General features: G+C 37.7%; 1 protein-coding gene across 4 annotated transcripts in view; it reads right to left on the reverse strand.

Annotated features, from left to right (window-relative positions):
• LOC149781752 (G protein-coupled receptor 157-like) overlaps positions 1-22,478 on the reverse strand; it is a 94,458-nt gene that overhangs the window by 22,220 nt on the left and 49,760 nt on the right. For 2 of the 4 annotated variants that reach the window (XM_089935874.1, XM_089935873.1), the window contains exon 4: positions 20,580-22,024. The exons of the other annotated variants lie outside the window; for them this stretch is intronic. In XM_089935874.1, coding sequence (XP_089792000.1) covers positions 21,668-22,024 — 357 coding nt within the window. In that variant the 3' untranslated portion in view covers positions 20,580-21,667. Of the gene's footprint in view, positions 1-20,579; positions 22,025-22,478 lie in introns of those variants that run through there. 4 annotated transcript variants of the gene reach the window in all.

Here is a 22,478-nt window from a genome sequence, read left to right on the forward strand (position 1 = left end):
AAGGAAAAATCCCCTACACTATATACAACCTACATATCAATCAATATCAAAGGAATAAGAAAATGTGCTTACCTAAAATAAACTATTTTAATTTTTTTACACAAATCCCTATTATCATTGACACTGAGATATATACACCAGAAAGGTACGAAGTGGTTATACATATACTATGTACCCATATAACACTCCTTATCCCAAAGATACACTCAATACGCAACAATCACACATGGTATAAGGGAAAGAGTTTTTAAGATTTTGGGTGGGAAAGACAAACACGTACACACACACATATATACGCACAAATGTTCTGGTATTCATTGAATAGTGTATCTCTTGTTTGATTTTCATCTGAATGTCCTTAATCCCAGCATTGCGAAGAATGTCAGCTTCCGTTAGCTCTGTGTCTCTGATGACATTCAAAGTGTCAAGTTTCCTCACCATGGACGCATCCAGATGTGTGGTTTTGGCTTTTTTTCTGTTCGGCAACAGATTTCTCAAGTGCACTCGATAATTTAGTGTATCCACGCTATTGCACACGCGTTTGTTATTCAGGTACAAATCCACTTAGCTGAACAACGAATGCATGAAATTGTTGCCTGGAGCCACTCTGGAAGTTTCCCTTTGATTAGTATTGTTCACATTGGGAACTTTGAATTTTGGATTTCAAGTGCAAGTGACTATTACTCAGATTGGTGTAATCTTCGGTCTGTCATTTGATTTAAATTTCAATAGGGACTGTGGTAGTCAGTGACGACACAGGATGAACTTCTTTCCACTTGATTCTTGTATCTTTATCATAGCAGGTGGCATGGCAAACAGGTCGAGTTTGGACATAAAACATTCGAAAGAATCTCGTTGCATAATTTTTCTCAATAAGTAAGCAAACATATTAAATTGTCAGGCACATCCAGGTCTTCTGTTTTTATTTTCCTCTGAACATCGTTTATGCGATCTGAAGGGGTTTTGACGTCTCTTTCTGCCTCGTCCTTGCTGTCTCTTAGAAGTAGTAATGTCTTGGATAGAAGTGTAAAGCGAATTTAAAAGGTGTCTAAGCGACCCAAAAGGTATTTTCAAGTCTGAAGCAAAACACGTTTGAAGCAAAACAACGCTTCTTTGGGACTTTGTTTGTCGATGAGTTCTTTTTAGAGAAAACACGTTTATTTGCGACAAAACAGCATCGTTTGAAGCATGCGATCCTCGAGTCAGCCTAGGTTTTAAGATCGATGCTACCGTATGAAAAGTTGAATTTAACATATCTCCTATACTCAATATACACTTCAACGAGTTTTGTTCGTGACAGCAGGAAAATGATCGTTAAAAATAGTGGCAATCATTTCAATGAGATGGTGAGAACTAAACTAATAGCCTGAAGGAATTTCATGGAATAGATGTTCAATAGAGGTTTGGTTTGCGATGGATTTTTGCTTTCCTAATTACCAGGATCAGTTCTACTCAACTGTTCTTGAGCCTTTTCACTGACGATTTCAAAGACAAAAGTGGTTTGATTTCCAGACTCATTCCAAACTTGAGTAGGATGAGTGACTCCTACCAATCCTACTTAACAATGAGCATAGTAATCCAGTTGTAAGGCTTGCGACAGATTGGCCGTGAAACAACATAAGGTATTGTCAGGAAGCATATCCATTGAACTGTCACTCGATTAAGTCAAATAAAATAGGGTATTAATATTTCGATGTTTATTTGTTTCCAATGATTTCAAAGCAGGATGATTTTCCAAAATGTTGCAAACGAGGGTAACTGATGTTGTTGTGACTGAACAAATGGTGACCAGCATTGGCCAAAAGGCTACCGTTGTTATTTCCGTTTGTATATTTAAAGGAAAGATTGGGAAGAAGAAGCCAATACAACTGAAAGGTAAAATTGTCCCCAGTATTGTTTGCCACCTTGTTGCAAACTCAAATTTGAATGGCTGCTCCGATGACACAATAAGAAGCAAATCAATTGGCAGAAATATACGATTTGAATTTCAGCCACACCTTTTCCACGCTATAAACTTTTGTAGTTTTTAAAGAAAGGAACACTAAAAAGGAGAGGTAGCTGCTTTGTTTAATGATATGATGGTCACTTCTTTTTTATATAGTTTATGCCTTCGGAAGCAGAATGCATGAATCAAAATTAGGTGGATATCCTTTCCATCGCAGTTCGACTAACTGGATTCTGCAGTTGCCTACATTTGCGTGTTATTCCATCGCGAATGCTTTCGTTATTGTAAACACATTGTTTGGTCATTCGTTGTAACTTTTTCTTTCTTTTCTTCTTTTTGTTTCCTTTTGGGGAGTGGGGTGGGGTTTGAGTGTCGATTCATTGTTCTGCCTTTTGCCAGTTGTGACAATTTAATGCCACTTAAGTTTTTGATGGCGAATGTGCATGATGCCTTTAAGCAATTGAGATGCTGTCAATGTAAACTGGCTTCTAACAAATGGGAATTGACTTGTGCATTAGTTTCGCGAATGATGTCGTACAGTGCACTAATCTACGCGATTAAAAATGAAGCAAGGATGCTTGCATCGGTTTCTTGGTTCATCTGAGAGACGTTTATAAAGGGAATGTGTCAATGACAGGACCTTCTTCTGACCATCATCCTTGAAACAAATCGGTACATAATCTCAATTATTATGTATTATCGTGTGCAGAGCATGCAGTACACAGGGGAACTTTGTCAGTGAACAGTTATCACAATATGTGGTCTGTAGAGCATCACAGCTACAGGAAGTGCAGTGGCCTGGCCCTATCGGACAAGGTTGACTGCACAACTACACTGTTCTGTCCGGAAACGGTTCAGCGTTGTCCGCATATGTCGTGGAAGGTTGAAGCCAGGTTGAAAACCAATCATCCCTCCATGCTGAAATAGCTGTCATATCCTCCACCAACGAACCTATACAGATCTGATGTCTCGAAGCAAAGCAGACTGCCGGATGTGAGGTGATGTACTTGTTCAGTGGAAATTTCTAACTGGTATTAACCTTAGCCAGCGGTTGTGTGATGCTTCCTGGCGACGGAGATGTGGAGGAATGTTGCTGAGTACCGGCAGCTATGGTAAAGGAGTAGAACGTAGTGTTCTAGAGATTATGCACATTGTTGTATTGAGCTGGCCGTCAATTAGGTTGCTATGGTATGATCGGGCCCAGACAGGAGCGCAATACTCTGTTGTTGAATAACATGGGTCAGTGCTGATGTATTGAATGGCTGAGCACTAGTGCCCCAGGTTGAGCCAGCCAGTTTGCGGGATGGTTTCGTGTGGTCAGTTTTGCTGCTGTTTTCTTCAGGTGGTTATATAATGTTAGTGATCTGTCCAGAGTCACACCAATGTATTTTGGTATTGAGTTGTGTTTTATGTGCTGCCCATTGAGGAGGATGCAAAGCTCATGGTTCGCATTTGCATTGTTATGGTGGAAGATGCTGGAAACTGTCTTTGCTGTACTTGGCTGAAGGCGCCATTTCTTGAAGAAGGCCGTCATTTCCTCCAGGTGCTTGTTAAGTACCTCCTCAAGCTCAGTAAATGTCCGACCTTTGGTCCCGAAAGCAATGTCGTCTACATAAATGAACTTCCGCGACTGTGTTTAAGGCAAGTCATTGATACAAACATTGAACAGACTTGGCGAAAGAACATAACCCTAAGAGAGTCAATTAGTCTGGCGTCTCCACGAGCTGCAGCTCTCTCGGATGTGCGCTCTGAAGCGCCAGTCGCGAAGGAATAGTTTGATAGTATCAACTATCCAGCGCGGCAATACAATGAGAATTTTCAATTACAGCCCTGCATGTCAGACCGTGTCATATGCGGCTGTTAGATCAAAGAAAACAACTCCGGTTTTAAGATGCCTCTGAAAACCGATTTCTCAATAATCGGTTTTGGTGTGTCCTCTCTCTCTCTCTCTCTCTCTCAACTTTTGAAGTATATTAAGAATAGTTTCTTTTACGTTCGCTTGGTTCGCTAGGTTCCTATTAACTTGTATTCTATCACCTCTGTGTACTACACACATACATGTTTTCCTTCATGTTTACGTATTGGTTGGAAGATTTCTTTCACATTTGCACCTATAGTACAGAATGCTATGTATTTGCTATTCTTGACCAGTTTCGATTAACAACCCAAAAAGACATTTTCATGGTCACCCTTTTCTCTTAGAGAAAGATACTAGACCAGCAATGTTTATCTGTGTTTTATATTTAGGTATGTTTGTGTGTCTTTTATAACTAAATCTTAAACCCCGATTCTACACTTCTCCCTTGCTTGTAATGAGGTGTTTGTATGTGTTACCATTTCTACCAAAGTGTTCGATAAGATATCAGTATATTTGTGTGTATATTGTCGTAAGCACTCACATGCATGTGTGTGAGAGTATATTTGTTTATGTGTTCGCACTCCTATCCATTCAGTTCCTAAAGCTCTAAATATGATAGTATATAAGTATGTGTGATGTTGATGCATAGTCTTAAAGATCATACCCTCTTGTGTGATAGCCCCTTTGTGTGTGGGCGTGTTCTTACCATTGTCATTTTTAGTAGGTGTGGGAGCTGGTAAGTAGATAATTATGTGATGGTCAGTAAACGACTGGAAACTGGTGAGTAGATGACCAAGTGTTGGTTAGTCCAAACGGCCATTGGATACAAAGTGTAGTTTTAAAGCTTCATTGCTAACTTCCTAATGAGGTCAGTATATCCCATTTGAGGCTTGGGTATCCCACTATACTATGCAAGTTACATATAGTTCTAGTTGCCTCCTCAATAAATTATACATTTTATAAAGGGGTTTACATTATTCTGTGTTTTGTTTTGTTTTGTTTTGTTTTGTATCCTCCAGCATATTTAGAGCTTGTTTCGTTTTAAGATGAAAGACATGATAGCCATGACTGTATGACCCCATGAAACACAATATTTTTTTAGTACACAAATGATGTGAAACGTGTTATGTAAAGAAATATCTTGAAACCTTAGAGGATTGGTGTCATTAAGAACAGAGGCTTTGTGGACAATATTAATCCTGAATTAGAACGATGGATGTCTTAGACTGAATATGTTATGACTTGTATCTTTAGCAGATGTAAAGCTAATAAAAATAAAATAAGCTTCCTACCATTAAAAAAAAATCTGTCTGTGGCCACTTCCTGACATCAAAAATCCTGTCTGTGGCCACTTCCTGCTATCAAAAACCCTGTCTGTGGCCACTTCCTGCCGTCAAAACCCTGTCTGTTGCCACTTCATTCTATCAAAAACCCTGTCTGTAGCCACTTCCTGCTGTCAAAAACGCTGTCTGTGGCCACTTCCTGCCATCAAAATCCTTGTTTGTTGCCACTTCATTCCATCAAAAACCCTGTCTGCGGCCACTTCCTGCTGTCAAAAACCCTGTCTGTGGCCACTTCCTGCTGTCAAAAACCCTGTCTGTGGCCACTTCCTGCCATCAAAAACCCTGTCTGTGGCCACTTCCTGCTATCAAAAATCCTGTCTGTGGCCACTTCCTGCCATCAAAAACCCTGTCTATGGTCACTTCCTGCCATCAAAAACCCTATCTGTGATCACTTCCTGCCATCAAAAACCCTGCCTGTGGCCACTTCCTGCCATCAAAATCCCTGTCTGTGGCCACTTCCTGCCATCAAATCCCTGTCTGTTGCCACTTCCTGCCATCAAAACCCTCTATGTAACCACTTCCTGTTATTAAAAACCCTGTCTGTGGGCCACTACCTGTTATCAAAAACCCTGTATGTTGCCACTTCCTGCCATTAAAAACCGTGTCTGTGGCCACTACCCGCTATCAAAAACCCTGTCTGTGGCCACTTCCTGCCATCAAAAACCCTGTCTGTGGCCACTTCCTGCTATCAAAAATCCTGTCTGTGGCCACTTCCTGCCATCAAAAACCCTGTCTATGGTCACTTCCTGCCATCAAAAACCCTATCTGTGATCACTTCCTGCCATCAAAAACCCTGCCTGTGGCCACTTCCTGCCATCAAAATCCCTGTCTGTGGCCACTTCCTGCCATCAAATCCCTGTCTGTTGCCACTTCCTGCCATCAAAACCCTCTATGTAACCACTTCCTGTTATCAAAAACCCTGTCTGTGGGCCACTACCTGTTATCAAAAACCCTGTCTGTTGCCACTTCCTGCCATTAAAAACCGTGTCTGTGGCCACTACCCGCTATCAAAAACCCTGTCTGTGGCCACTTCCTTCCATCAAAAACCCTGTATGTGGCCACTTCTTGATATCAAAAACCCTGTCTGTGGCCACTTCCTGCTATCAAAAATCCTGTCTGTGGCCAGAAGATACAGCATATACTAAAAGCGTATCCATCTATCTTGACAATCATAATAAAAAGGAAAAGATTCACTCAAACATAAGTAATTTGTATTGATATATATTGCCATGTTTTGGCTTTATATGCAGTCGATCAATAATAATTCTCTTCACCAATCTCTCCTTTTTTGTACATATAATTTATGTTGGATGCACATGCTCTAATCATTGTTTAATGCTAAAACGGTAATCAGAATAGCAAAGTATAACTGTCAGTGCACGACCACACAAACATCTCTCTCTCTCTCTCTCTCTCTCTCATCATTACATGTGGATTAGATTTTATGGTTTTCTACATGTCTCCTGTCTATATCATCTTTTAAATTTAACGAACAAGTCACTAAAGAACTTTTCCAATCCTTTTGTCAGGAACTTTCTACCACATGGGTGTGTAAATTATATCAACAATTTTATTTGAAACTACCCAACATGCACAATGTAACCAGAGGATGGCGTAAGACATTATTGGACTGTATATGTTATATGACTGAAGAGGAAGGTTGACTATAATAGCAGGATGGTTTACCCGTCATGCACGATGTCAAATAGTGTACCTACAAAGTATCAATCTTTTTATCAATGTTATCATGTACCTTTCCCGCCTTCGCTGCATACGTGGTTAAAGGGAGTGTCGTAGTGTGACTCACCGAATCGTGCAACAAAAAAAAAGTGCTTGATCGAAAATGTGAACAAAAATACTTTGCTTCAAATAATTTATCTTTGCTCTTTGGCCTTTTCGGGTCATATGTGGGTTTTTTTAGTACATGTGCACATTCATCAAACACAATATAGGATTTTGACAAAACCGATTTCTTAAATTTATTTTGTTTCATTTTTAATGTTAGCAGCTAAACATAAGTGAGATACAGATGCAAAAAAGTTTTAAGAACACATTGAAATTAGATTTATCCAGGGAGCATTATTACGTGTATGCACAGATACAACGGACTGTATCGTATGCAGCTTCATGTGAAATTCCAAGTGAACGCTGATCAGCCACTTTTTATATCGGTATAGTCAGGAAATTGAATTCGTGTATTCACATTCGAATTCTCACAGGCAGAAGGTACATGTCGGCACCGGAGACATAGATGTAATTTTCTAGTCTATGTTACGAATTTATGATCCTAATCTTGGTATCAGAAAGAAGCGAAACCAACAAGTTTAGTAAAATTAATAAACAAATTTATTGTTCTAAGTTACAAAGTCAAATTTAAGAGGAACTCACATAATCGTGAATTAAATCCGATGTAATCCTAAAAGTTATATTACAAGTGCAGAGGTATAGAGTGTTCCAGCTGAATTACAATATTGAATGTACAGATGTACCAATAGTCTGAATAAGTTGATGTACCAACTGTCTTGGTGTTTCACAATCATATAATCGAGAATGTCTTTGAATGAATTCACAATAATCCCAAACTACTACTTTAGTCCAAATTAAATAAATACTTCTTCTTAAATTATATGATATCTCAATACAACAGGAAATGACTACAGAGACTAACTTAAAATGGGAATGAATAAATTTGTTTACCAGAACCTTATACAAAACCTTAAGACAAAATAAAATGACAAGGATGTGGGTCACAAATTCTCTTCCAGAACATTTTAAGTTTGTAAATAAGGCTAGGCCTTGAACTCAGATATCTGTAAACAACTTATTTAAAACTTACAAACATGACGAAAATCAGGAAGTCCATAACTATCATATCCTCAATCACGGGCAAAGGTGAAGCACACAATATAAATGACATATACATAATATCTTAGTTTCCTCTGACTTTTTCGGCCTGTTGTATTGATACATAAATCTCGTTAGTGCACACGCGTCTTAAAAATACATTTTAATTTTTATGAATCCAATATGGATATTCTTCTCATCAATACCGGGCCAATATGATTCAACACAATCTCGCGAAAGTGTGTTAGGATGTTTAAAGAGACCATCTTATATCGCTACCGCGTTGTTTCGGCGAATTCCATGTTATCGAAAAGGAATGCACTCTGACCACCGACCACAACATAACAGTCCATATATCTAAAAAGACGTAATACAAGTCAGCGTGAAATGGACTAGTATGCCAAGTTTTTAGGTCATGCGTCAACAAAGCAGGCAGATATTGGCATTAAAACGCACTATTGGTTTATTATTAGAACAAACCTTCTCAATTGTTTTATAAATTATAAGCGAGAAAGAAGAGAAACTCTTTATTTTGGAATTATTTTGTGGACAGAACACACAGTAAAAGTTCTGCTTTTTAAGCTTTCACTCGCGTCCTACCAACTGTTTTCTTATTATTCCTATTCTCTTGGGAACAAATCACGTTGTATAGTATGACACTCGGAGGCATGTGGAGGTGTCTTATTTTAATTAGGGTAAAAAGATTATTGGATATAAGGGAACAATAACATTAGGCCTAAATTGCTTTCAGCAATATAGGCACGAAGGGAAATCCTTCTTGAGATTAAATAGTTCACTTATTCCTGCCTCATGTACAAACATGCGGTAAACGCATACGAAAGTGCATGCGTGTTTACTATCCCACAAGTCCAATAACACAGTTTTTAGGAATGAACTTCAAAGCCAGGATCAGGAATGCACATTAGTATTATGATTCTAATTCAAATCAGCGTAAAGAGCAGAGAGCTTTCAGTGTGGGTTTGGTAAGAACACAAGGGGTAATACGCATTGAACAAACGGCACGAGAGCAACCCTCTGAACTGTAGACTGCTAATGTAATCATATATGCTAACTTGGTCGGCTGCAGTGGGTATGTATGTATGTATGTATGTTGTAGGGTTTAACGCCATTTTTCATCACACGATAGTTTATACATGGCAGCCAGTATTAATGGTGGAGGAAGAACCCGGGAAATCCCCGGAAAGAACCACCGACCCTCGAGGAGCTACTGGCAAGCTTTCTTAGATACCCACATTCAGAGGCGGCGTTAGGAGTACGCGAGGCCTAGGACAGACCATGACTGCGCGGGGCCAGAGTATTGGTATCTCGATTGGTATGCTACTGCAAACACTGATTGTGTCTAGACAAGATCAATTTTGGCTATTTGGTGCACAAATTTAGTTTTTTCTTTATTCATTTTTTTTTTAATCCTGTTTGTGGACAACGGGTTTTTTAATCGAAATAATAACATGACGAAAATGCCTTTGGCCTAATAAACTGCGAAAATTTGAAAAACTGAGATCCAAGTTATCGGACAGCCGTTGCCCGCTAGTGGCGTTGAGAAAATGGCTGCATCTGTCTGCATCAGTGCTGCCACCTGTTACTTGCTTTACGAAGTTGACTAAGTTGACTTCGCATCTTTGCGTGTATTACGTGCGGCCTGTATCAGCGTTTCCAATTTACCGGAGAATATAGCTTGACAAACTCATATGAACAACCTTAGGCCGGAAGCGTGGGGCCCCCTCAAGAGCGGGGCCTGGGGCGGTCGCCCCACTTGCCACACCCAAACGCCGTTCATGCCCACATTGGCCGAATCCGAGACTCGAACTCACGCAGACAGAAGTGAGATGGCAGTGATCCGTAAATGAGAGCGCTTTAGACCACTCGGCCACTTGGGGCCCCCATGTATATATGTATGACTGACTGACTGACTGACTGTATGTATGTATGTATGTATGTATGGAACGTCAACGTGACAGCTCTAATTTTGTGTATATGAGAGAGAGAGATAGAGTGTGTTCTAACATGCAAACATCAATAACGTCCCTTGATCATTTGATTACACGTTTAATAGATTGTAATTTATATGACCAAGACACGTCCCTCTTGTTTACAGCAGAGCGCCTCCTAGGCATCGACATGTCTGTATTTACATCTGAAGATGCAAACGTCGATAAGGGTCTTAACAAATTATGCTGTAGTTATCCACTGCAGTATCACCTGTTTTCTGCTTAGGCCCCGTTTAAGTTATCCGAATTCGAAAACGAAACTTGGGCGTTACGTTTCAGAGACAAACCTTGACACCATTTATAATTACATTGAATGTACCTCATATCTGCTGTCAATCTTTGTATAAATTTCATCAAGAAGTTACAAAAATGCTGAGGTTAAAAGACAGAAAATCCACAAGCTTAGATAGTTTCACAATCAAGATGGTACAGGGTTATATATCTTCTTTTTCTTTATTAATTTAGCAGGATTAACCGCGATGTATTAGCTAGGGCCATTCGTAATCAAAGGTGCGGCATTCGGTTTGGAGTACTGTTCACTACTTAAGTAATCTCCCTTGCTCTGACTAAAACATTTCAGAAAATTAGTGAAAAACGTACGCGAAACAAACCGGTCGTTTACAACAGTATGTTTTCTATACAGTAAGATGGAGCTACCTTGAACTGTGCCTCCTTCACCCAAGTTCCAAACACTCCTCGCCTACTTGTTCACAACTCGCCACACGCGGATATTTCTTAATCCGCCCCTTGAAACGAAATGTACTAAGAGAGGACTTGAGTATAATATTGCATGAAACAATATTTTTACTGTTTCCCATTTCTGAAATCAATTAAACATTTTTCTTTTCTTACACTTTTATATTGGATGCATTTGTTAAAGTATGTTATAAAGATCAACCAGCAGGAAATTCTGTAGAAGGCTGTCAGGCCTGCTTCCTTTGTACATGTGTACTGTACTCGTCTTCACAAATTTCGCAGTATGCCTAAATTCTCGGCAATCGGAAGCAGCTGAGTTTTCATACTTCCTCTGCCATTGCTGTAGTAATTACCGTGGTTATTCTAATATAAATCCCCTTCTAATACCCCCCTTTCCAAAAAAATGAAATTCCTACCCTATCAAGGCTTATAAATCCGTATATGTCCATTACGGTATCTCCAAAATGTGAAAACAGTACATGAGTAATGAAACGACCTTAAAAAAAGTCTAAACAATTTACGAACGTTTTCAGTCAAACAATGATGTACGGTATTTTTTTAAAAAATCAACACATTCACCAATAACTTTACACGTGCGTAATAAATTTGAAACAGTTCTACTTCAAAGACATCATATATATCCACTTCACGTAACTGGTATATTGCTGGCTTGTTGCTGCAGCGCGAGTCTATTTTTAGAATGTTTACTGCATGATTTTAATGACGATGGTAATAATGAAAACAGTACTCTAATAAATGCCCACCCACCCCCTTTGAAAATTGCACCTTCCCTGGGACGAATTTTAGAATAATTTCGGTATGTGATTATCAACATGTGTACTTGTCGCCGTGTTTCTGCTAGCAGATTGATAATAAAATTACATGCAAACTGTATACCGTACTACTTTGATTCGTTTTACTTCTTACGTTCCATAAAAACATTAGGAATATTCATCCTCATAATCATTCACATATGTCTCAAGTTATAATTCCAGAATTTGCGTCGACTGTTTTCTAAACACATAATACACACATAGTTCGAGAAGTATACCCATCTGAACCCAGGTACTAATAATTCTGTATATATTGCTCTCGTTATTGGGTCCAACATAATTAAAGGAGCCTATTACATGATTGATTGATGATGACGACGATGACGACGACGATGATGATGACGACGACGAAAACGATGGTGATGATCATGATGATGATGATGATGACGATAGTATACATGTATTTATCAGCATGCCTCTATCCTTCAGTTCGTGTGTCCGTATGGTCAAGGCATGGTTTATTCCAAGATTTAATTTTGAATCCGGTTTACACTTAAGCCAGTATACACAGGACATAATAATAGAAAATGACATTCATTTTAAATACAATGGGTAGCACAGAGCATACAATATATTTCACTGTTATATTGCTTCTATACCTCCCAATATCAACTCTCTTGTTATGGGAAGATACGCATCATCATCATCATCATCTTTATTTCCTTCCATGGAAGATTACATGATATAAGAATAAATCATCTGAATACAATCAATAAATATAAAAAAAAAAAAAATCTATATTGGAATACAAATTCTTACACAATATTAATCAACAAAGTGTTCGTCAACTCATAAGTTGCAAGTTTCAGTACCTTATTTACAGAAGATAGCTGCACACTGCATGACAAAGTATGCTGCATACAGGACGAATAGCTTGGAGTTTTCTTTGTCGATTACTCCTGATGGTAACCTTTTACCTAAAAGATATTGTAGTTGCAGCTCATCTTCTGCATTAAATAACGTAATGTGCAGGCTCAGGGGAAATTTATCAGTAAGGAAATCCCAGAAAGAATTTCGAAAGTTCGACATATAAGGACAACTAACACAACAATGAAGTATCAAGTCTGTATAAACATTCCCACATCTAATACACATATCAAGCTGTGTTTGTGGAACAGCAGCCCATAGTTTAGCTACATATGTAAATACATTAGTGTGTTGTCTAGTTTTAGCCGACTGCCACACTGAGGCAGGTCGTAAGTATTCGTGTATCGAAGAGAATCTATCAAAATCTGCTTGATTAGACATACGAACTCTCCAGAGGCTATTTTCAAGACCAACAATTTTTGACCTTACAATTTCTTTCCAATTATGTTTATCTGGAATTTCAGAATGATGTAAATAATCAGTTAGATACCCGAGCAAGTCAAACTTCTTTGAGGTATAATATAAATTTGAAATTAACCCGCACCTTGACATGCATCCGCTCAGAATGAAGTGAAATAACGCAACGTTAAACACACGTTTAGTATGTACATTGTTAGGCATCAAACACAATCTGTGTAAAAACATCAATTTTCTTCTATCAATTTCGGACTGCGCTGATGTCCATCCTAGCATTCCCAGGGCAATGTCTGATCTTGTATGTATTGGAAAACCTTGTAAATGTTTGGCAAAATACCTCAGAGTTTTATCCAATAAAGCGAGGTCACTTTTTGAAATGTTACACCATAATTCACTTCCATAAAACATTGAAGGGAAAATTACCTTTTTAATTACATTTGCAGCAACCAAAGGATTTAAACCATTCGGTTTAATGCCAATACCAAACAGACCGTGAAAAGATTTTTTCCCTTTCTTGCATGCATCGAGTATTGCGTCATGCGACGTCAGCTTTGAGTTAATCCGGTGACCCAGGTGTGTTGCCGAATCGGTGACCGGCAAACATGACGGGCCAAGATACCATTTCATATTGATAAAATTCTTGTATTGGGGTCCGAAAATGATAATGTATGACTTTGTAACACTAAGCTCGAATCGCCACTTATTACTGTAGTCGTATGCTATATCTAACAGCTTTTGTAGATTGCTAGGATATATAGCCAAAAGTGAAATATCATCAGCTAGGGTTGGATTTCCCACAGCTAAGGATCCAATCTTTGCTCCAAATCCACTATTTTCTAACTGTAGCAGCAAGTCATTTATAAATATTGTGTACATCAAGGTTGACAAAACACCCCCTTGTCTCACTCCTTGGCCAATTGAGAACCAATCTGAAAATTGCCCATTTACAAGAACTTTACTCTGTAAATTTGTATACATGTTAAAAAATATCAAAAGGGATTTACCCGTAATTCCCAACGTGAATAATTTAAAAAGCAGTCCTTCGTGCCACACGGTATCAAATGCCTTTTTTGTATCAAGAAAAGCAGCAAAAACCCGTGAACCCATGTTTACATTATATTGTACTGATTGCAACAGCACAAAACTCGCTGTTGTGCAGCCTAAACCTTTTTGGTAACCATGTTGTTGTGAACTGGGTATACTAGAATTAGTATCTTTGAGCCAAGTTACCAAACGTTCATGAATAATTTTCTCAAAGGTTTTGTAGATAACAGGCAGTAAAGTAACAGGCCTGTAACTTTCGAGGGAGTTCTTTGATTTTCTGTTACCTTTGTACAGTGGTATTACTAACCCTTTTTTGCAATCTACAGGTATGTAAGATTGATCAATCATCCGAGTAAATAAAATTGTCATACACTCGATGAGATAGTCGCTGCCATAGATCAAATGTTCATTGCAAATTTGATCATGGCCCGATGCTTTTGATTTCTTTAGACCTTTAATGATTTCTCTTACTTCATTTAAACTGATACTGGTCTGTAAGGCCTCGATATGGCTTACTTCGTCCTGTAGACCCCGATTTAATTCTCTCTCTATAAATTCATAAAAGTTTCCGTCAAAACTATGGTTTAAATTCGGCGTGTGAATGTCCTCATAGTATCTAGCAAAGCCATTTGCGATGGAATCATCATCACGGACACAAACTCCATCAGTTGATAGTTCCTGACAAAAATTTGTATTGTTCCCTCTCTTAATGTTGATCATTTTCCAAAAGTGTCTTACATCGCATTCATGTGCTTTTTCAATTTCTTCATACACCTCCCCCATATATTTTTCCACAGCCAGTTTTTGAACGTTTCTAAAGTCTCTCTTCTTATCTTTATATTCTCTGTAAGAATTAAATTGACTACCCCTCGGTCTTCCCTCATTTATCCAAGTATACCTAGCTTGTCTTTGAAGTTTATGTGCTTCTTTGAGTTCATTTGACCAATATGGTTTGGCATGATAATTGAATTTAGACTTTGGAAGCGCGATGTCGCTTGACTGCTGTATTGCATTAACAATGTGCTGGTAAAAGCTATCAACATTGTCCGAAATAGTATCTATATCTAAAGTTTTCAGGCGAAGGTCCAGCTCAGATTGATAGTTTTTCAAGATATCAGCGTTTAATTTATTCCAGGCTATGTTGTTTCTCTTCATAGACTGTCTGAAGTCTCTCCCACAGGTCACTGTACGAAGGGAAGTAAGGATAGGGAGGTGGTCAGATATCGCGTGCTCTTCGTGATCTGAAACAATGTGCACACTTCGTAATCTACCTATGCATTGATCCGACAGTACAAAATGATCAATCATCGTTCTTGCTGGGGTGAACGTATAGCGGGAACCAGTGCATATTATTAAATGTCCAGCACTCACTAGATTATTATATCGCAAGAACTCATGAAATACTCTATCTTTGTAATCTCTGAAAGTGGCTGGTTCAGCTACTGCATTGAAATCACCAGTAAAATACACGTCCCCCAGCTGTGAGTACTATCATAGAGATTTTGAATCAACTCAATTTGCGCTTTGTAACAATCTATGCCATATAATAGGGTCGGCATATATACACAAAAAATATATACATTTTGCATATCAGGAAATTTGAATTCTATGCCAACAACTCTGTCACTATTAACTTCATCTATAAAGTTAGCATATCTCATGAGAGAAGTTTTGCAGAAGATTGCAACTCCTGCTTTACCACATTTTATTAACATACAATTAGAGGAAATATCCTCTGCCTTAGCAGTGCATTTATAATCAGAACGAATAGTATCGCAAAATGGAAGTATGTGCTGTAATAGTTTATGTTCAGTTACGCAAGCTACGTCAACATTATATTTATCCAGCATTGCACTAAAGCTAAGAGCAGAGGACATAATTCCTCTAACATTCCAGGTCAGTATATTAAGATTCATATTAACTTGCAATATAGGCATATTAATACTTATGCATCGTGAAAGCAGGACTAAAATGACAAAGATGACAAAACACATTAACTTACGACAGAACATAATGGCAAATTTATGAACAATTAACTGTCACCCTAGTCACAGAATATCGCATCCTGCACCTTCATTTGCCTCCTGATCGCGATTGCTAAACCTGTCTCGCCAAGATTGATTCCCATACCACCTTCTTACATAAACACCTTTTGGCCATGTTACATCATTTTCAACAGTGTCGCAGTCTGAATTATATACAGTCAGCTTGGCCGATAGACAATTACGTCTACTGTGGATAAACTTTATGGATAACGGATCTATATCGTATTCTTTCAAGAATTTACCGAGGCCTTCAGCAGTAGATTTGACGCCAATGCCACCCACATAAAAGCGCCTTGTTCTACGTCTAACTACACCTTCAAATACAACATTCTCATTTTTGTCATCAACATCCTCATGTCCAACAATACTCTCTGAACCTATTTCTAAACCTGATTTACCAAATGATCTAGGTCTTTCTACCTGACCCCCAATAACGGTAGGTATCTTGCTAGGAGGGGTTTTCAAGTCTATACCTTTCACATTACTGTTGCTAGTAATCGGATGCCTAGCGTTCTCTATCCTGGTCGAAGTCGAAGTTAACAGTTTATTTTGATTCTGAATGGGTGTGCGCACAACATTTGTCACATCAGGATGAACACTGGCTTTATAAATCTGTGGGATATTTCCATCGAAGGGGGCGATATGTCTTCTGACGAAAGTCTGTGAAATTATATCCGAACTTTTTGAAACCAGAGTTTGCAGAGCACTGACCCCACTCTTTTCCATAGTTGTTTGGGCCGTTACACCGGTTCGTGACTCCACTGCCGTTGTACCTGGTGTAGATTCGTCAGCCTCAACCAACACGGGAGACAAACAGTTGGACACTGCAGTTCTGTTCTGAGATTCACTTGATAGGCGGCAGTGTGTATCGCAACCAGTTTTGTTAGAGTCAATCAAGACGGAAGATGAACAGTTAGACACATGAATCTTGTTCTGAGCAGCAACTGATGGAGAGCTATCACCACATCCATTGGGACTACATGATAGGTTACTTACAGCTGGACTATTCGTGCGAACGACATCCGCATAAGACATGGGTTTACTCAAAGATTTCATCAGCTTAACTCTAAGTTGCTCGGTGATGGTGTGGAGAGTTTCATTTTCTTTCATCAACACGCTTTGAGTAGTTTTCAGTGACGTAATCTCATTACGGAGCAGTTCTATTGTTTGAGATTGTGTCTGTACCTTATTGTTTACATCAGCACGGAATGCATTAAGGTCATTCATATTCACCAATGTGATTTGGGTTGCCTTCAGAGATATAATCTCTTCTCTGAGTGAAACGACAGTTTGTTGTAGATGACCGCAATCACTCTTGATTTCCGCTAGCGAGAGTCTTGCTGAATTAATCACTTGTTCTGCTTGCCCTGAGCTATGTTCATCGTCATGTTCACAATGTTCAGCTTGTACATTAGGGTTTGATTTCTTCTTGCTAAAAATAGAATCGATCTCGCAAGGATCCCCTTTTATAAATATAGCTAAAGAATAACAATCCCTTGCATATTTTATTAAACTACTTACACCATTTCTGTTTTTTCTAACAACCAAATATCCAGATGGACAGCCAGGAAAACCTCGTGCTCTACTAAATAAAACTGACCTGTACCAGGTTACAATATCTTCACTGTCGTGTGAAACCTCTAGCAATTTCTCAATATACATGTCTCTGGGTAGATTATCTAGTTCCTGATCAAGTCTTCTAATATAGTCCTGATTGGGAACCTGAGATATGACATCTTGATATGTTGGGCTGTTACAACGGTGACTCGAATCTTGGGCATCTCTGTCAAAACATGTATTATCAACATTCTGTGTACTCGTGTACTGAGGTTGCGAGCATAGATCTGCCTTGTTTGCATTGTCAGGCTCATCACTCACCAAATCTGCGTCATAAAAAGCATTTAAACCACATTTCCCATGTACAGTACAATCACCTTCATTTTCTGTTTCCAGTTCAGTATATTTCTTCCTGGAGCGAGTCTCATAAACAGAATTATCCATGATTTGCACATAAGCACTGCAACGTCCATCTGAACAGTCCGCCATCTTCAATTAGTCTGTGTGTTTTCTCAGCGCAATGTTTTGAAAGCAGGAATAACGTCTGTTTTAAACAGTAAACAAGTCAAGCAAATTCAGAGATAGTTTATTCCAAGATTTAATTTTGAATCCGGTTTACACTTAAGCCAGTATACACAGGACATAATAATAGAAAATGACATTCATTTTAAATACAATGGGTAGCACAGAGCATACAATATATTTCACTGTTATATTGCTTCTATACCTCCCAATATCAACTCTCTTGTTATGGGAAGATACGCGAATATATCAGTTTACTTTAGCACAAAAACATTGTGTGTATTGATGGCAAAATGAAATTGATCAAGATCATTCGAAGTCTAGTCCGGCTCCATGACGTTGTCAACCTTCTAAATACGTTCATGTTTAAAACGAATTGTTTGTCATTGATACATGAATAGGAATGAACCAGCGTATGAATCCATGAAGATGGAATAGCCGCAGCAGAAAAGAAACTTCTGGTTAAAGATGAACGAACACTTTAAAAAAAAAAAAACAACATGAAACTACAGCTCTTGAGATCAAAATCAAAATACGTGTTATATATGTCAGGAAAAGAGGGACATTGTGTTCCAGAATGTCCAATACATCAAAGAAAAGAAACATCCAAGACAGTAGAAAACAGAGACAAAGTAAAAATAGCTGACAGGAATATTAGTCTACAGACTGTTCAAGAAAAGGAGGACAGGGAGAAGGGTGGTTCAGAAGTGGAATCAGAGGAGAAGGGCCAAATCCCGTGAAGAACATACAATAGGTAAAACATGTAGATGAAACTGCCAAAAAAAGTTATGCTTTATGACGAACCTCAAAATCGCAAGACCAACAGAAAAAACAGCTGAAAAATCCATACTAGATAACAAAAAGGAAGAAAGAAAAAAAAACACTCAATGGCATTTTTGTGTTTTCAAATCATAAAATTTATCTGTCTTGTTTTTTTTTCTTCTTCAAAGTAAGAATACAATAACACATGCACGCACATTTCATAATGGACGGATTTGGTTTCTTTTTATTTGACAATTATCCGAAAATTATCTCTGTTCTGAGATATCTCGGCGAGAACTCAAAAGGGACGCTTAGGTTTTGTAAAAATTATGGTTGTGAAACATTTTTCATACGTCCTAGACTTTGTAGTGGTAGTGATATTTGCCGTGGGAAATAGCACGTTAGAATTTCTTTTCTAAAAAGTAAACACACTCTCCATGTTTATTGTAAATAGATTCGCCGTTTTCAAAACTCGAACAGAAAATGTTACTTTTTCTGTCAATTTTTGGTTTGGCACAAAGAATCATATCCAATGTTTCATGTAAAGGTAATACAAACTTTTCAGTCTCGCTTTTTTAGTTGGATCTAGAGTTACTCTGCATTTGTATCGATAGTCCTATTTTAAGCAGGTACACGCATTCCATATATCTGCATTAAGTGTGGCCATTTTCAAACCAAAGAACCAGAAAACGTCAGAACCTTATAGTATTACGATTCTATGGATCAACAATAAATAATAGATAATAGTGAGAAACTAGAAACTTTGTAAAATTCAACAAATAATTAATTCCCTAGTATAAAAAGTGAAAAAAGTAAAATGAATTTAACGGCAAATTAAATAATGATAACTAGAATTCAATAATTTGAATAAATTCCAGCCCAAATGAAATACTGGGCACAACAATAATACAAATGCATACGTGTGCATGCACTCCGGACATTAAAACATGAGTCTGTGAGGTATCTGTGGGACCTTTCCTAGCCATTTATATTTGTTTGCCAATTGCTGATGCATCTTTTCATTCAATCATTCAATCATTACAATCTAGATTGCTCGACGTCTTGGTGTTGGAAGTTTTACCATGCTTCAGAATCATTATATAGTCATGCGTATAAACGTACTCTGGTAGATCAGGGTACTTTAGACATACATTCATTTTATCTTTGAGTTTCATTTTCATATCGAAACATCAATTTCTTTCTTGATGACAACAGCAACACCTACATAGTTGCTACTGGAAAAGCGCTATCAGTGTTTCTCGCCATTATAGAAGAGACAAATGTGCATTTGGTCTGACCGGCAACAGTGCATTCATTATGTGCTGGAGCTATGTATCATAAAGAAGAAATACAACAGTGAGGAAGATAACAATGCAGTGAATCTAGAAAGGGTTAATAGGAATATGGAAACATATATGCGGCTTTGTTTCCATGGTAAACGCTTTGTTTCCATGGTAAACGCTTTGTTTCTATGCTAAAGGCATATATTACAAGCAAAAGATCTCGCCTGAGCTATGTGGAGGTAAAAATACTTCCAGTTGAAGCAATTTGTGGGCTGATGCAAGAATGATACAATACACTTCAGCGTCATTACCGGGGTTGACATAAAACCACTATTATTTTGTCGGTGATGGGGGCTTAACTGCATTCATCTTTAGGCTTGCCTAAATAGTCAGCCGATAGTTTAGTCTCGCAAAACTATGAAGAAGGAAAACTTTCATTCCTACGGACTCATTCACCTTAATCTTGATATTAAATATATACAAACAATACTAACATACTGCTACGAGTCTATGCTCTTAAAATAAGTAACAGAAAAGAGTGAAAGACAACAAGCTTTGTAAAATTTAACAGATATTTTATTTCCCTAGAATTCGATGTGAAAATGAGAAGAAAAAAAGACCTTACGGTATTGTGAATTAAATCCCCAAATAATCCACGAACTACAGACACAAGTCCTGATAAGTTTAAGTCCCGAATAAAACTCGTAAAAGTCCAGAACAAATCCAGAAACACAGCGATGATGTGTCTGTTATAGCTTATATTGTGTTGATGTGCCAACAGTCTTTTGTTGAATCACAGAAATATGATTTCAGGTTTGAGTACACTAATAATTCCAGTGAATATCTCGATCTAAGAATTTTATCAGAGCACTTTTCAATTTTCATAGTAAATTATCACTTGAATTCCATAATTTGAAGAAATAAAATTCATCCTTACTGGACAAAACGTAATATTACAATTTCAAGGTGCCAGGTTTTAAAGCAACTGATAAGATTCCCTCAGTTGCACTATATGTAGTTATCTATTTTGCCTCGGGTCACAATTAGCATTTTCTAAACAATACATTACCTAATTTAAAATGACCTTCTAGAATGATCCTGGTGTTTAAAGAACAATAACTTGGAATATGTATAATTCACTTTGGAAATTACAAAACCAAGACCCAAATAAACATATTTACTTCTATTAACACGTATACTGATTTAAACCCATATATACAGAGCATAATTTAGCTATGTATTAGTTGTTTACATGAATACAATTTTAAAAAATCAATTTGGGTCACGCAGAAATTAACTCAATTCTTTGTCTAGGTCAAGTCCAGCAAACAACGTCACATTACAATAGCATGTAATGAAATTTGTTAAAAATTATAAGCAAAAAACCTAACAAACAATTAAATTAAATATACAATACAATACCTATATACTGTATAAATACTGATGAAACTCAGATATACGAAAAAATGTATGTTTTACCATCGTTGATGTATCTAATTGTATGCTTACGTCTGTAGTCAGTTTGAAGCCTGTGTCTGCATAGGTATCAGAATACAGTCAATGACGTTTGCAAATCCATTTGATTCCCGTTCATTAATTTCTAGCCTTTGACAAAACAATTGCTTCTGTCTTCGTACATTGTCTAGAACGGTGCTGCAATATCAGCATGGGTATCATCAACAGGAGAAAGTAATGGTGTTTGGTCTGATCTACTTCTACACCGTCCTATGGTCCCGTTGCGGACTGTCTTGTCACATAAACAAAAAATGATGAAGTTCCAGAAGGCCTGACTGCTATCACCAACCCCCTGCATGTTCAGCAACACGAACTGTGTCAGTCCGATATGTTCACTGTTGGTACTGACCGCGGTTAAGGACAAAAAAAAGCGAACTGTTCCCCAGATTCTCAGCAGATATAACACAAACCAGACAAACATAAAGTTATTGTCTTCCTGACGAAACTCGTTGTTCAAACTACGAAAGTGAACTGTTCTTCTTTTCTGCAATTACAATATATATATATATATATATATATATATATATATATATATATATATATATATATATATATATATATATATATATATATATATATATATATATATATATATATATTCGGTGTTACACTCACAAAAAATAGATTGATAGATAGACTGGCAGATAGATAGAGTTACATACATTATTTATAACATGGACTTTAAAGTGTAGGTATAAAGCACTTATATGTACCAATACTCTTGGCATATCAAATTATCAACTTGACGTTCACCCATGACCTAATGAATTTCACGCATTACACAATGCCAACAAAATCCCCTAAATTATGCCCCGCCCCCACCCTCATAAGAGACAATCAAGACTATGTGGAGTGCGAGTTGTTATTGTTATTGTTGCTGTTGCTGTTTTGGAGTATAAAGCAATTTCAAGCACAAGATATGATATAGTTAGAGCTAA

This window comes from Sinohyriopsis cumingii, chromosome 15 (genome assembly GCF_028554795.1).
Source record: "Sinohyriopsis cumingii isolate HCF-2022 chromosome 15, ASM2855479v2, whole genome shotgun sequence".
Taxonomy (NCBI): Eukaryota; Metazoa; Mollusca; class Bivalvia; order Unionida; family Unionidae; genus Sinohyriopsis; species Sinohyriopsis cumingii.